This window comes from Haliaeetus albicilla, chromosome 24 (assembly GCF_947461875.1).
Source record: "Haliaeetus albicilla chromosome 24, bHalAlb1.1, whole genome shotgun sequence".
In the NCBI taxonomy this organism is placed as follows: Eukaryota; Metazoa; Chordata; class Aves; order Accipitriformes; family Accipitridae; genus Haliaeetus; species Haliaeetus albicilla.
Window position 1 is genome coordinate 11,198,704 of NC_091506.1, and position 13,984 is coordinate 11,212,687.

Here is a 13,984-nt window from a genome sequence, read left to right on the forward strand (position 1 = left end):
AAGAATCAATAGATTTTTTTTTCTTCCTTCAAAATAAATACAAACAACGTCCGAGCGCGGGGCCGGCGGGGCCTGGGCCCGGGGCGGGGCGGGGGGGGGGGGCAGCACGGGGTGGCGGGGAAGGGAGGGGAGAGATGGGGGGGGCGGGGGGGGCCGCCCCGGGGCACGGCGGCGGCGGCGGCCAGAACGAGATCCCGGGGAGCCGCGGGCTGGGGGAAGCAGGCACCGGGAACGTGAGAGTGGGGAAAGGGGGGGGGGGGGGGGGCACAGGATGAGGCCCCCCCCCCCCCCTCCCGCTTTCCCGGTCCCCCGTTGGGTGCAGACCAGCTGCACGGAGAAGGTGGGAGGGAGGGGGGGGGGGGGGTGTGTAAGTTCCCCGAGCCCCGTTTTGCCCTGAGATACGGCGGGGGAGCGTCCGGCGGCGGCAGCGGCGGCGGTGGGGGGGGGGGCCAGCTCAGTCACTCTCGCTGGAGTCGCTGCTCTGCTCGCCCTGCACCTTGTTGCGGTGCTGCATGGCGCGGTGGTAGGCGATCTGCACCGACTTGCGGATGTTGGACTTGCGACCTTCTAGCATCTTCTCCTTGTCCAGGTCCTGGTTCACCCCCAGAGGCACCAGCTTCGTCCGGGGCAACCACTGCCTGCGGGGAGCGGGGGGCCACCTCGTTTGAGGGTTACAATCGTCTCCGGACGACCCCCGACCCCCCCCACCCCCCTGCCTGCTCCGAAGCCCCCGGCGCCCCGGCCTTACCAAGTGCGCTTGTTGTCAAAGAAGAGGACAAGGTAGAGGTGCTCGCGTGCTTCCTGAGTCATCTGCTCCCCCAGCTTTAGCACCTCCAGGGGGGGCACGGGGATGGGGACGCCGTGGTGGAACATGCCTTCCCGCGGCATCTTGGGGTCGATGATCTGCCGGAGGAGTTGGAGGGGAGGGCTGAGAGGGGAAGGGGGAACCCCGAGTGCCGCTCTGTGGGCGGGGGAACGTGGATTTCAGAGGCCCCGGGAGCGGGCAGTACTCACCAGCGCCGGGTAGGAGGGGTACCCCCGGCACTTGGCCCACACCAGGTCCAGGGCATCCAGGGAGGAATCCTCGTCCTCAGACAGCCACCCCGCACCGCGCCCCATGCCCTTGCGCACCACTGTGCCGGAGGAGAGGGGAGAGGGGAGTCAGCTGCGTCCCCCCTCGGGGCGAAGGCACCAGCCAGGCAGGTGGCCAGGCGGCCGCAGTACTTACTGCCGTGTCCCACGCCTCGGCCCGTGCCCACGGAGTAGGACTCGTTCTCCGTCCCTGACGTGTCCTCGCTGCTGTCCTCTGGGAAGTTCACTCGGGAGAAGGAGGGTTTCCCTCTGCCCTGCTTGGAAGGCGTTGTGCTGCAGGGAGAGGGAGCGGAGCCGTCAGCAGGAGCCACATTAAGCTTCCAGAAACCGCTTTCAAGAGGGCCAGCCTGGCGGGACGCCAGGGCCCATGGGCTTCAACTGTCAGCACTGGGACGGACTTGGCAGGGGTACCAGGAAGAAAGGGGGGATGGTGCTTCTAATGAGATGCCAGCCAGACCTTCACCCGGTTTCACCCGGATGGACCCAGAAAACGAGCACCAATCCGAATTAGAGGCACAGGCAGGAACCTGTTGGAGCTGGCTGCTGGAAGGGCCGGTGTCAGAGCAGCTGCTGTGCCAAGAGGGAATTCCCCGGTTCATGCTCCCTACTAGCCCTTTGCTGCACACTCACACCTTTAGGTTTTACATTAAAAAAAGGCACAAAACCCGCAGCTTTCTAGGGTTTAGATAACAGCAGCCAGGCCACAGGACGGTGAACGAGACTGGTACCACCAAATAGGCTCCCTCATCTGGCAACTCAAGGCCGAGCGCCGCATCAGAGCCATGCCGGTACCTGGTACGGTCCGAGGCAGCACTGCTGCTGCTGCTGCTGCTGGACTCTGAGTCGGAGCTGCTCCGGGGAAGATTGCAGTCATTGCGGTACACCAGGAAGCTCTTCTTCACTGGCTGGTTCCCGCTGCTGAAACCGTTGGCTGGCAGGTCTGCAAAACACCCCACCAGAAGAGCATTACAACCGTGCAGCACCCCGCCACGTGCTCCCAGCGGGGCCACGGCCGCCTGGCTGCGCGGGGGGAGCTGCTGCACCCACCCATGGGAGCGTCTTCAGTGGACTTATCACTGTCACTGTCCGAGCTGGAGCTGGGGCGCGGGCTTCGCCCTCGCTTCCTCTGCCGCTGGGAGGACCCCATTATCGGGAGCTGGGGGGGCCCGATGGGGCTGTTCCCGTGGCCGGGAGTGATCTGGCTGTCCCGATTCTTCGGGGGGCGTCCTGGACGTTTTGGAGGGCCTGCAGTTTTAGGGTTCTTCTTGGAGAAGAGCACTGAGGTCCTCCTGCCAACTTCATGTGCTGGGGTGGAAGAAGAATTGGGACCCAGACCTGGAAGAGGGAGTAGAAGGTGTCAGCTGCAGCCCACAGGACCTGGCAGGGACCGCATGGCAGCGGCATCAAGGAACAGCTTCATTTCTCTGGAACATTATCTCGGAAGATCCTCCGTCCTGAGCTTTGCCATGCCTGAGCCCTCAGGGTCAAACTATCCAGTCTGCTGACAGTAAAAGCTAGATGGGGACATCAAAGAATGCTCCACCAGTCAGGGATGCCCTCCTTTCTCCCAGGCAGCAACCTCACAGAAACAGAAGTCAAGAATAGGAAGCAAGCAGGGATAAACCTTTTCCACGACACGCAGCAGCTGAGAAGCTCCACTGCACCCTTTTAGACAAAGGCCCTAAAACACACCCTGCTTGCGGAAAAGCCTGCTTTTCCCAGTGCTTAGCGGGGCAGGACTGGGATGCAGAGATGGCAAACCCCCCGTGACACCTGGCAGCTCTGCCTGGAGCTCCTGCTTTGCTCCCCATGGAGCCCAGCTCAGTATCTCCATCCCAGAGGCCAGGGAGCTGGCGGCTGGCCCACGTTCAGCTCCCAGCCCCAGGAGGGCGTTTTGGAGCTCGGCAGTCAGCGCTGCTGCAACTCCCTCCCGTGCCCCCCAGCGCAAAGGGACACTGAAGGCAGCCTGCTCCCTAATGCCCCTAGAGAAACCGGGCAGCGTGGCAGAGCTGGCAGGAGGAAACAATCCATCTATCTCATGCCCCACATCACACAGCTGGGACTCTCAGTCTCTGGAACGACATCCAGTTCCTCGGCTGCACGGGAGGTGAGCTCACCGGGTGAACGCTGACAGCAGCTGCGAACACCAGCGACCTGCCAACCCTCCCCAGAGGCAAACACACACCAGGCTGTGGCTATTCCAGACGCAGGAGGTGGCCTCCTTCAGCAGCCAGTCCCACCTGCTTGGCTGGCACAGCTCACTACAAACTACCCAGTGGGGTACTGTCCTCGGATGGGGATGCTGGGAGGGAGCCCGGGGAGGCGCAGACGTTGTAGTCTGCACCCACCCTTAACAGGAGGCACTACTGGAAACAAGGAAGCCCCGCAGGGGAATGGGAGATAAGGGATTGCCCCCCTGAGAGGCCATCGGCCCTGCTGCTAAGGAGGAGCGAAGAGAGGGGTGTGTGCGGGGAGCTGCCCACTTGGCCCTCCTGCCTCAGGAGGCACCTGGCAGGGCAGCCTCTCCCCCAGCCAAGCGTGTCCAGAGGTGGTTCTGCACCACTCCCCAAAATTGGCAGTATTCTGGAGGGACCGGTACCTTTGCCAGTCTCCTGGCTGCTGCTCTCTTCTGCAGCACTGTCTGTCTGCAGGTCCTTCTCGCAGGGGTTGTGCGACTGCAGGACTCCCCTGGCAGAGGAGCTGTGCCGCTCCAGCCCATCTCGGCCCAGGTCCCGCGGGTGAGCGAGTTTCCGCCGTAGGACCGTGATCTCCTTCTTGATCATCTTGGCCCGGCGGGACCGTCCTATGCTCTGCTTGCCAGCGTTGACCTCATCCAGCCGCTCCAGCAGGATCTTTAGCTGCTCCTCCAAGGGCAGGTGCTTCTGATTCTCTGAGAGCAGCAGCCGCACATCTTCTGGGGGAATGAAAGAGGAGCAGATGGATGAAAGAAATCGGGAACTCTTTGGAGCTCTTCTACCTGAAAGGGCATGGGGCAATCCAGATTCCCTGCAGGAGGGAAGTAGCTGACATGGTACCAAACACCTGTGAACATGGGAAGTTACCCTAAAAGAACTGGAGAAGGAGCCCTGTGGGAAGCAAGCCGGTTGGGACTGCTGGGGAAAGCAGGCTGATCAACAGCTTGGAGAATGCCAGGGTTCCCATCGGCTGGGGCAAGGACACAGTAGGAAAAAGAAAGGGAAAACAAGAGTCAAAGGGATCCTGAAGCATTACAGAACAGGGAAGTTCCCCTCTCTGAGCCTGTCGCATGCTGGAGCAGGAAGAGGGGGACCCTAAAAGGATCCTTCTCTGACACACTGTTCCTGGCAGTGCTCCCCACTGCCCAGAGAAAAGCAGAACTACAACCACGGAGCCAGCGAGATCTGGCTGATGGGTGTCAGGAGCTGCATGGCAGCCAGCAAAGCCTGCAGCTGGGGAGAGAGGGGGGAGCATACAGCTACCAGGGGTAGTCAGTCCTTCTAGCTGGGCAGTGCAGCAGGAGCCTCAGAAGCTCACAGCCAGTGCAGGGGATGGGGCGAGTGACAGTACCCCTGATGCTGGCCAGGGAGGCCACATCCCAGGCAGCCTCCTGCCTTGACCAAGAGGAAGACGAGGGACCAAGGGACTGGCAGGACATGCGGACAAGCCGCTGCCTAGAACCAATCTAATGGGGCCGACAGGTACCTGACTAGCAAAGCCCCCACCTCTCCGGGGAGTGGGGACGCACAGTCCAGGCATCCGACTGAACCTCCCATAGGGCGCTGCTCGAACAGACCCCCAGGTGCCCTGACTCTGCCTGGGCTTTACCTCTGAGTAGCCCTCGCACCCTGGAACAGGGGATGAGTACCCACCGTCCTCGATGTCTTGGACCTGAGCCTCTTCCACCGTTACACAGTGGGGGAAGTGCATGCCTGTCTCAAAGTCAATGCCCATCTTCTCCGCCTGCCGGCGAGCCTGCCGGAGAACGGCGCCTCCCTGCTCCCGCAGACGGATGGCTGCCCGGTAGAAGATTGTGTCTTTGGCATTGTATTTCAAACAGTTGTTGATAATCAGGTTGAAATCCTCCTCAAAGTCATCAAAATTCAGATAGCGATAGGCTTCCAGATTTTGTTTCATTGTCTGAAAATCCATCGGCTTCTTGATGTGATCCAGGTAGTCTGGGACCTGCATGAGGAAAGAGCCAGAGCTAAGAGCCCAGGAACCATCAGTTAGCATTACCTGCTCCAAGAAAACAGTTGTTAGAGGAATCAGGTATCACTCCCTGTGTTCTGCCCAAATGCACATCGGGGAATGCTGTCTGCTTTTGCAGCTTGAGGAACAGTAACGCCTCCGGACTAGAGAGCCCATGTGCTGTGCTCAACCTGTTAGAGCAGATACACACTCTGAAGCGTTTTTACGGTTCCAGTGCACATGCCAGCACCCCGTCCTCTCCTCCTGTCTGCAGGCAGCTGGGATCCGGTATGCTACATGGTGTTCCCCGGGGGAGGAAACCGCAAGCGCAGCCCCTGGGGGGGAGGGTGAGCGCAGACAGGTAAAACAGTACAGTCCAGGAAGCAGCAGTGGCTGCAGGTGGGACCGCACAGCCTTCCTCCCCAGCTCTGCCAAGACACCTCAGTGCCAACCTGCTGCCAGAGCTGTGCAGAGCTGGCGTGGCCTTTCCCCACCTCCCCAGGCGGGGACTCGATGATGTGTCTCAGGAATCATTTCCCTTGCTCCCAGCAGTGACAGCCTGAGGGTCAAACCCATTTCTGTGCTGTGCTCAGTCTGTCACCTAGCAGAGGCCTTCTCAAGAGGACAGGTAAGAGCGTGCTGCCTGCCAAGGGCTGGCATTCTGCCTTTCCCAGCGTGAATCCCCAACCACTCACAGACACTGGAGTCACCAGCAACACGTGCAGAGGAAGAGCTGAGTGCTGTGCTCCCGGCCAGCACCAGCTCAGCTGTTCTGCATTCAGCTCACCCAGGAGGGGCATTGCTGCACACCCCCCTTGGGTGAGTGGTGCTGGGATGCGCGGGCCAGCACCAGGCTGCCTGGGGGAGCTTCCAGACAAGAGAGCACCCTGGGCAACCCTTGGCACAAGCAAGGGACAAGTTTTGAGTGAAGTAGAAATCTGGGGGAGGGGGTTCTTACTTCGTAGATTTCTGTTACCTCAGACAGAGGGACCGGCTCGCTGAAGATGTTGCCTGTGTCTTTCTCCTGCAGCTGCTCAAGCGTCTTGCGGAGGAGGATGAGGAAGGGGGTCAGCTGCATTTCCAGTGCCACCTGCTGCACTTTGATCTGAAACAGAGGAACAGAGTGGGGCTGAGCCCCCTGCCTGGCGGCCAGACAGTGGGGACAGTCCCCAGGGAGCAGCGGTGCAGTCCTGCAGGACAGCGACAGCTCTCCTCACGCGAGGGGCAGGGACTGCACCTCACACCCATCTCCGGGGAGAGGAGGTCTAACACTGGCTCCAGCACCTGCGTGTCCCACCTCAGCCTTGCAGAGCAGCCACCTTTGCTCAGAGCCACTGGGGCAGGGCACAGCACGGCTGAGGGGACCCCAGCACGCGCCCTGCAGCACTCTAAAGAGCCCATGCTCATGCCCACCCCAGCAGCTCCCCAAGGAGGGGCAAACAATCGTTACCGTCTCTCTCTTGAGCTTCTCCCGCTTGCGTATCAGCTCCACCAGCAAGCGTGCACGCTCTAGGTCATGGCGGAGGCGCTGCCATGACTTCAGCTGCTCCTTCAGGGCCCAGTTCTTATCCTCAGTGTCTCTCTGTGGGAACATCAGAGACCATGAGCTGACAGGAGATGTGTTCCCATCTCCACCTTCCTGATTGTGTGCTGGGGCCCCTCCCTGGCAAAGGGAACTGGCATGCTCGACCCACTGGTTCAGCAAAGGTCACAGTTCCCTTGTTGTAACCTAGGCAGGCGGCTCAGAAACAGCGTGATCTCTGACCAGAGCTGAATACCTACTCCTTGGTCACGAAGCCCTTAAGATGCCAGGAGGCAGACATCCTGAGCCTCTGGAAATACTCTTTCTAACACGACTGACTGCCTGCAGCTGCCCAGGAGCACAGATCAACAATACTGGGGTCTGTGCTGCTGCTCAGAGCTCCGGCAAAGGGCAACAGGGCAAAAAGGGAACATGTCTCTGGTTGCTTTCACTTCTGGAGCACCAAAAAATGCCAACTTCTGTTCTGCCGTAGCCAAAGATGGGCAGAAGCAGTCTCAACTCTTCTCCAGCAAATAAAAATGAGAGGGGGCAAAGGCAGGAGAAACACCTGCCCGGTCACAGTCCTCAAAGGGCTCAGAAAGAAAGATTTAGAGCTCAGGCAGGGAGCCAGAAGAAAAATCTTCCTCTCTGGCACCAGAGACTTCACATCTGTGAAGTGCTGACTAAGGGCTGAGGCAGACAGTGGGCTGGAAGCAGCACCCACAGGGAGTGCTCCTGGAGCGGTTTCAGAAACTGAAAGCGAGGCCTTGGTTTCTTCCAGACTGTTTCTGGAGATCTCCGGCCATCTCTCTCAACACTTACTGACACAGCAGCCTCAGACTAGAGCCATTTCTGACAGGTTTGCCATCACCACCGGCTAAACATGGGCATGAGGAACGAGCTAACTTCTGCACAGCAGCATGAGAGGGCAGGATTCCCTTCCTGTGGCAGGCTGCCAACGGCATCGCTGCCTGGCAAATCTCTGAACGCCGAGAGCAGAGGAGAAGGTGAAGCAGCAAAAGCAGCTGGGGCTGCCCTTTCCTCATCCAGGACCTCATACCCCTGGCTCCCCTTCTGCGCCTGCAGGCACCCCATGCAGCAAAGGCTTTGAGCCCACAACTCCAAAGGCGCAGGAAGCAGGCGCGTGCAGCCAGGATTCCCTGCAGTGTCCCAATGAGCTGCCCTTACCTGGTCGCAGTTTCTTTGTGACTGCAAGTGTGTCTGAAGGCGGCGGAGCAGAGGGACACCGTTGCGGGACTGTCTCTTCAGAGTCCAGTAGCTGTGCAGCCTCTGCATGAACTGGCTCTTCCTCTGGATGGTTAAACGGTTTGTAATCTTACTGAGCCTGAAGAAGGGAGAGGAACCACAGACCCCATCAACAAGGCAAGCCTGGCCACTGCAGGAGAAGCCCTGGCTGGGGGGATGTATCAGCAAGGCCACCCGAGAGCAGCTGAGAAGCTGCTTGGGCAGAGAACGCCCTTTCCTGTGGCAGGAATTTCTGTAACACCAAGTCATGCACGGCAGCCGCCTGCCTGCGTCAGCCACAACAGAGGACGCCAGGAAACATCCAGCCTTGCCTCTCCAAAACAGACTTTTCCTTTCTACCTCCTGCCAACTTTCAGGCAAAAGCCTGGGGCAGGCTGTTCCGGGTCGTGGTACAACACAGATGCATTGGGGACCAAACTTTTAACAGCTCCCACAGTCCTTGAGACTGTGAGCATTATGGCACTGCTATCCCAAAACCTTTATTTACCCGGCTGAGGGCCACTCATGCTGACAAAGGCCCTGGCCAAACATTACCAGATAAACGAGCCCCAGGGAGCCCGTAACTTGACCAAACCTGGCAAAGTGTGAGGAGGGAACAGGAGGCACAAGCACAACAGAACTCCTATCCAAGCTAATGAAGGACTACCCTAAACAGCCCAAAACACCACAAAAGGGATTTTCCTACCCTCTACAACAGCAGAAAGCCTGGAGGGGCTGGGACAGCCTCCTTCAGCAAAGCTGGACAGAGATGCCCTGCTAGCAGGGAGCCGAAGGGATGAAGTCCAGCATCTCCACATCTCACAGGGACAGCTCTGCGCACGGGATGACCCAACCTGCATCAGCCTCAGCTGAAGAGGCTGGGGAGAGCAGCCTCATGTGCCATTGCTGGCCAAGCACAGCTCCCACAGGAAGACATTTGGCATTCTGGCAACAGCCCTTGAAGAATAATTAATCCCAACAGGAAGGCCTGGGGAGAGGTTAACAGCTTCTAGCTCAGTGTGGGTTTTGCTGTGAGCACAATGATAGCACCTGCCAATGCGTCCACACATAAGAAAAGAGGCTCCAGCTACAGAGCAAGCCCCGAGTGAGCAAAAACATAAGGTTAGGACACAAACTGTGGCAAAACGCCAGCAGCCTTGTAGCAGAAACCTGCCTCCACAAGTGACCAGAATCCTGCCCAGAGAGCAAAGCCCACAGCTTCCGGGTGCTCCCCTCCGACCACGCAGGAGATAGTCTCGAGAGTCCACAGGAAAGCAGCGGTCCTGTGTCCCTGCACTGTCACAGCCGTGCTCGACGGGTCAGCCGGTACAACAACGATATGGTGTCAGGGCATCACGGGGTTACATCCCCGGCACAGCTCCGGCCGCAGGAAGGAGGAGAGCTCAGCAGCTCAGGGATGGTGGTTCACAACCACAGAGGCAAACGCTTCTGTGCCCAGCCCACGCTTCAACAGTGCGATGCCTGCTGCAGGGTGACGGCAAGATCCAAAACTGTCCTAAGATGCTTCTATGTGTTTTTGCACGCTGCTGAGGACACCCAGAGTTATAAACTACACTGACAAATTCTGGCAAGGCTCTTAGATGCTCTGGTTTTGGGATTTGCACGCCAGCCCAGTGATCAGACCAGAGCAAGACACATGGTAGTTACAGCTGTAACTACTGGATGTTTGCACCTTCCCGTGAGCCCTCAGGGTCGGGATGCAACAGAAACACAATTCCTGGCAAGGCCTCAAGTACCTTCCTGACACCTCATGCTGTGAAGCCAACCTCATGACAGTCGTGCCCCTCAGCAGGCAGGAGTCCTGGTCCTCTCCAGCCACCCCTCGCAGGCAGCTGCTCCAAGGCTTTCTGCGCCCTGCTGCTGCTGCCCGGCCCCGCTCCAACAGGCAGCTCCGAGGCAAAGCTGCTGCCTGCGACTGGTACAAAACACTAAGGAAGCCCAGCAAGGGGTAAGCAGTTGCTGGGATGGATGAGCTGTGCTCAGCAGGGCACAGGGATCCTGATATGAGACCTCTCTGCTCCAGAGCCAAAACAACCCCTGTGGTTAGCCCATTTCCCAGGCCTGAATCACTCCCACACTTCTCTCTTTTCCCCAGCACAGGCCCGGGAGAAAAAAAAACCTTGGCAGAAAGAAGAGCAGCCCCTCTCCTCCCTCCCCGGTTTACTCCAGCGCCTGAGGTCAGCACAACAGGAAAGGAGCACTGGGAACCCCCAGCTGCTTCCTGACGCACCCGGCCAAGTTCATTCTCTGCCGTTAAGCTAACAGCAGCTATTTCCTGCTCCGCCGAGGGCCCAGACACCTTTGCGGGGCAGCGCATCGCCCTGCCTCTCTGCAGGACTCCCAGAAGAAACCACCAACAGCCCTCTGCGAGAATAAAGCAAAAAGCAGCCGTGCGAAAAGCTAAAGGGAGGAACAAGATAAAGCCCATGTGGAAAGTGGGACACAAGGCACAGAGAAAGGGAGAAATTTCTCCACAGTCAAGGGAGGGCAGTGGGTCGTACCTGTGCGGGGGGATGCAGGGCACAGAAACCACAGGCGCTGCGGCTCGTTTCTCCGCCAGGATCTTCCGTGCCTTCTTCATCTTGATCCTAGACTTGGCCTTTGCTTTTTTGACTTTCTCAGAGCTCCAGCCCTTCCCCTCCTCCTCCTCCTCCTCGTCCTCCTCTTCCCCCTCGCTGTGGGAGAGGGCGGGAAGCCTGCGCACGGAGCCCGGCGGCGTGTGGATGTCGCAGTAGGCGGTTTTGCGCACGCTGAAGGAGGTACCGTTGGCCCCCGTCTCCCGGACGGGCTCCATCTTCATGTACAGCCCGGCCTGCTGGGCGCAGGTGACATGGAAGGCGGTGTAACAGTTGGCTTTGTGGCACTGGATGCAAGCCCCGGAGCCGCGCTGCTTGCAAATGTAACAGGTCAGCTTCCAGCGTGCGGGCGGGATGTGCTCAATGCTGTCGATGGGCTCCAGGAAGACAGTGTTGGCAAAGCACACCTCTGGGATCCAGAGGGCACAGACCACGTGTGCCCAGCGCCCATCGTCCGTCTGCTTGAAGGCCCCCCCCTTGTTCGGGCAGAGAGCACAGTCCACGGCTCGTGAGGGTGACTGCAGGCACCGTCTGCAGAGCCACTGTCCCTCCGGGATGTAGGGCACCCCGTAGCACTCCTGATGCACAGCCAGGTTGCACATGTCGCAGAAGAGGATGACATTGCTGTTCTGACACTCCCCATCGTTGCAGATACAACAGACAGCATCCTCATCCACCAAGGCATTTGGATCCCCCTTGTTGTGGCTCTCGAAGTAGGACTCCTTCTCCAGCCGGTCCATCAGATACTCAAAGATCTCCTGGGGAATGGGACTCACGCCTTCAGTCTTCCGCCGCTCATTCATGATGTCCAGCCAGATGTAATCTTCCTCGTCCATGTCGTACTCCACCTCCTCATCCAGCTCTTCTGCCGACTTCTCGATGTACCTGGAAGGACAGCACGGGAGGGTGAGGGCACAGCTGGCGGGGACTCAGAGCTGCTGAACCCTAACTCCCGCAGGCTATGGCTGAGAAAACGTTTAAACGCTACAGCCAAGACCCAAGTGAAATAAAACCCAGGGATGAGGCAGGAACGTGCAGAAGCAGGAGGTGCTGCTGCACCCCCAGCAGCGCAGTGGCACAACAGCGCATTGGGCATGACACAGACAAAATAACACTCGTCTAATGGACGAGGTAAGGGCCTTGGAGACTCATCAGCGCAAGATGGGAGCCGGCACGAGCCACCAAGCAGGTGCCAAATGCTCTGGAGACAGCAGCCTCATGCCTAAGACACAACAGCAACCAGGAATGGAGGCACCATGTTTCGTTAATTCTGGCAAGGGCGGCTGCGCCCTCTTCTCTTTCACTCTGAGTTGTGGGTGAGGGGATGTTACTTAGAGAGGAAAGAGCTGGAACCCCGAGGCAACCACCTCCCACCATCGCAGATGCCTCAGGGGAAGGTTTCTTTTCTAACACCCTGACATGAAATAATGTCATTATCCTGTCCCTGGAACATGACACTGGTTTCTCAGGGCACGGGGCGACTAGGACAGCTGGGGTGGCCACACAAGCGTTACTTTGGTTCAGTATTAACTCCCTGCTTGAGGTGTTACTTTGGGCCACTGAACTCACCAAACCACTCATGGAAAACTGTAGGACAACAAGGAGAACTAAGCCCATAAATGGACACTTCTTACAGGTACACCTTGGTGCTGGGGGGCTCTAGAGCTATCCCAGCATACCTCCGAAGAGCAGTATGGAAGGCAGAAGGACACATTCGTTTTTTGTTATGATTATACATGCCGTCCCGGCAAGGAACGAGCGCGGCAATCCCAGCAATGACCTAAGCAGCAAGCGAGAGCTCTACAGGCACACAGACCCCTCAAAACCGGGGTGCGATGCCAGACAGAGCTCCCAGAGCCTGAAGCCATGGGACAGCCAGCTCTGCGGGACCCAGGAGAGGCAGATGGAAGCCATTTCCACGAGCCACGGACAAGCCGCCTGCACAGAGCGGGGCCAATTCCACCTCCAGACCCAGGACACGAGCTAGAGCTGCCTGGGAGCCTTTTCGCGCCCCGGCCACGGACAATACCTGTAGTAAGAGGTGGGGCGAGGTGGGGCGTCAGGGGTGTCCTGCTCCAGCTCCCGGTACACCACCTCGGGGAGCTTGGGGGTGGTGCCGGCCGAGGCGTTGTGGTGATGGTGGTTGGAGTCCTTGCGCTTCTCCTTGTTCTTGTGCTTGCCGGATTTGGGCGGGACGCTCTGGGTCTCCGTGTTCTCCTTATTGCTCCCGTTCTCGGGCACCTCCTCGGGAACCTCCTCGTCCTCGGACACCACGTCGAGGTTATCGAAGATGCTGATGCGGTGGACGCGGCCGTGCAGGTCCACCTCCACCATGCGCTGGGCCTGGGCGTAAGTCATCACCTCGCGGCCCGGCGACTGGGAGGTCTCGGAGGGGCTGGGCGACTGCTTGTTGGCGGCGCGGGCCTGGCGCCCCTTCTTCTTGTGCTTGCGCAGGGGGGTGTGCTGGGGCGGGGGGGGGTTGTCGTGGTCATAGTGGTAGAGGTGGTACTCGATCCCGCTGTAGCTCTTGTAGATCTTGCGGCAGGTGCCCACCGGACACTCGTAGGGGGGTTTGGTGGCCCGTAGGTTATGGCAGAAGGTCTTCACGTCGAAGTCTACGCCCATGGCGTCGCCCGCCCGAGCGGGGCTGAGGCGGGGGGGGCTGAGGCCAGGCCGGGCCAGGCCAGGCCAGGCCGGGCCCCCCCGCCCCGCCGCCCCCTCCCCGGGCCCCGGCGGCGGCGGCCGCCCGCCCTCCCCTCCCTTTCCTCCCTCCCTCTCTCCCTCCGGCGGCGCTCACCGGCCCCGGGGCCGCGCTCAGCGGGCGGGCGCGGGCGGCGGCTCCATGGGCAGCGGCGGCGGCGGCGGCGGCAGCGGCGGGCCCGGGCCGGGCCGCAACAATGGAGGCTGCGGCGGCGGCGGCGCCTGGCGCGGGGCAGCCGCTGGGTAAAGCGCCGCGCCGCCCTTAGCAACCGCACTTTCGGCACGGCCGAGCCGGGGGAGGGGAGGGGAGGGAGCGGGGCGGGGGGAAGAAGGGGAAGAGGGTAGGCGGCGGCGGAGGAGGAGGAGGAGGGCGGCGGGAGCGGGGAGGCCGCGGGAAGGCCGGCGGGGGCCGGGCCGGGCCGCGCCGAGTGAGGCGAATCTGCCGCTGCGAATCACAGGCGCGGCCGGCACCGCCCGGGAGCCCCGCCCCCGAGCGCCCACCCCCCCACACAGCCCCCCCCCGACACCGCGGCCCCCCCCGGCCCCAGCACGGCAGCAGGCCCGGTCGGAGCGGTTTATTTACAGTCGGTAATGCGGTACAGACCCCGCCTGCCCTCCCGCACACCCACCCATCCCCCCCCCGGCTGCGGGGCCAGGCCCT

The 13,984-nt window shown here is 60.2% G+C and overlaps 1 protein-coding gene across 9 annotated transcripts; it reads right to left on the reverse strand.

Annotated features, from left to right (window-relative positions):
- Positions 1-6: 6 nt before the first annotated feature.
- BRPF1 (bromodomain and PHD finger containing 1) lies at positions 7-13,612 on the reverse strand. Of its 9 annotated transcripts, XM_069812086.1 has the most exons (14): positions 13,421-13,612; positions 12,653-13,270; positions 10,549-11,508; positions 7,970-8,126; positions 6,710-6,841; positions 6,218-6,364; positions 4,941-5,253; positions 3,692-4,006; positions 2,140-2,427; positions 1,885-2,032; positions 1,229-1,365; positions 1,015-1,133; positions 749-903; positions 8-659 (listed from the first exon to the last, which is right to left on the reverse strand). In XM_069812086.1, exons 2-14 carry the CDS (start codon positions 13,246-13,248, stop codon positions 455-457), a joined length of 3,672 nt encoding a protein of 1,223 aa, XP_069668187.1. In that variant the 5' UTR covers positions 13,249-13,270; positions 13,421-13,612; the 3' UTR covers positions 8-454. The 9 variants fall into 9 exon arrangements, with proteins under 9 accessions (XP_069668188.1, XP_069668187.1, XP_069668191.1 ...); XM_069812087.1 differs by lacking the exon at positions 13,421-13,612 and having other exon boundaries at positions 7-659; positions 3,692-4,003; positions 12,653-13,377; XM_069812090.1 differs by lacking the exon at positions 13,421-13,612 and having other exon boundaries at positions 3,692-4,003; positions 6,236-6,364; positions 12,653-13,376.
- Positions 13,613-13,984: the final 372 nt, after the last annotated feature.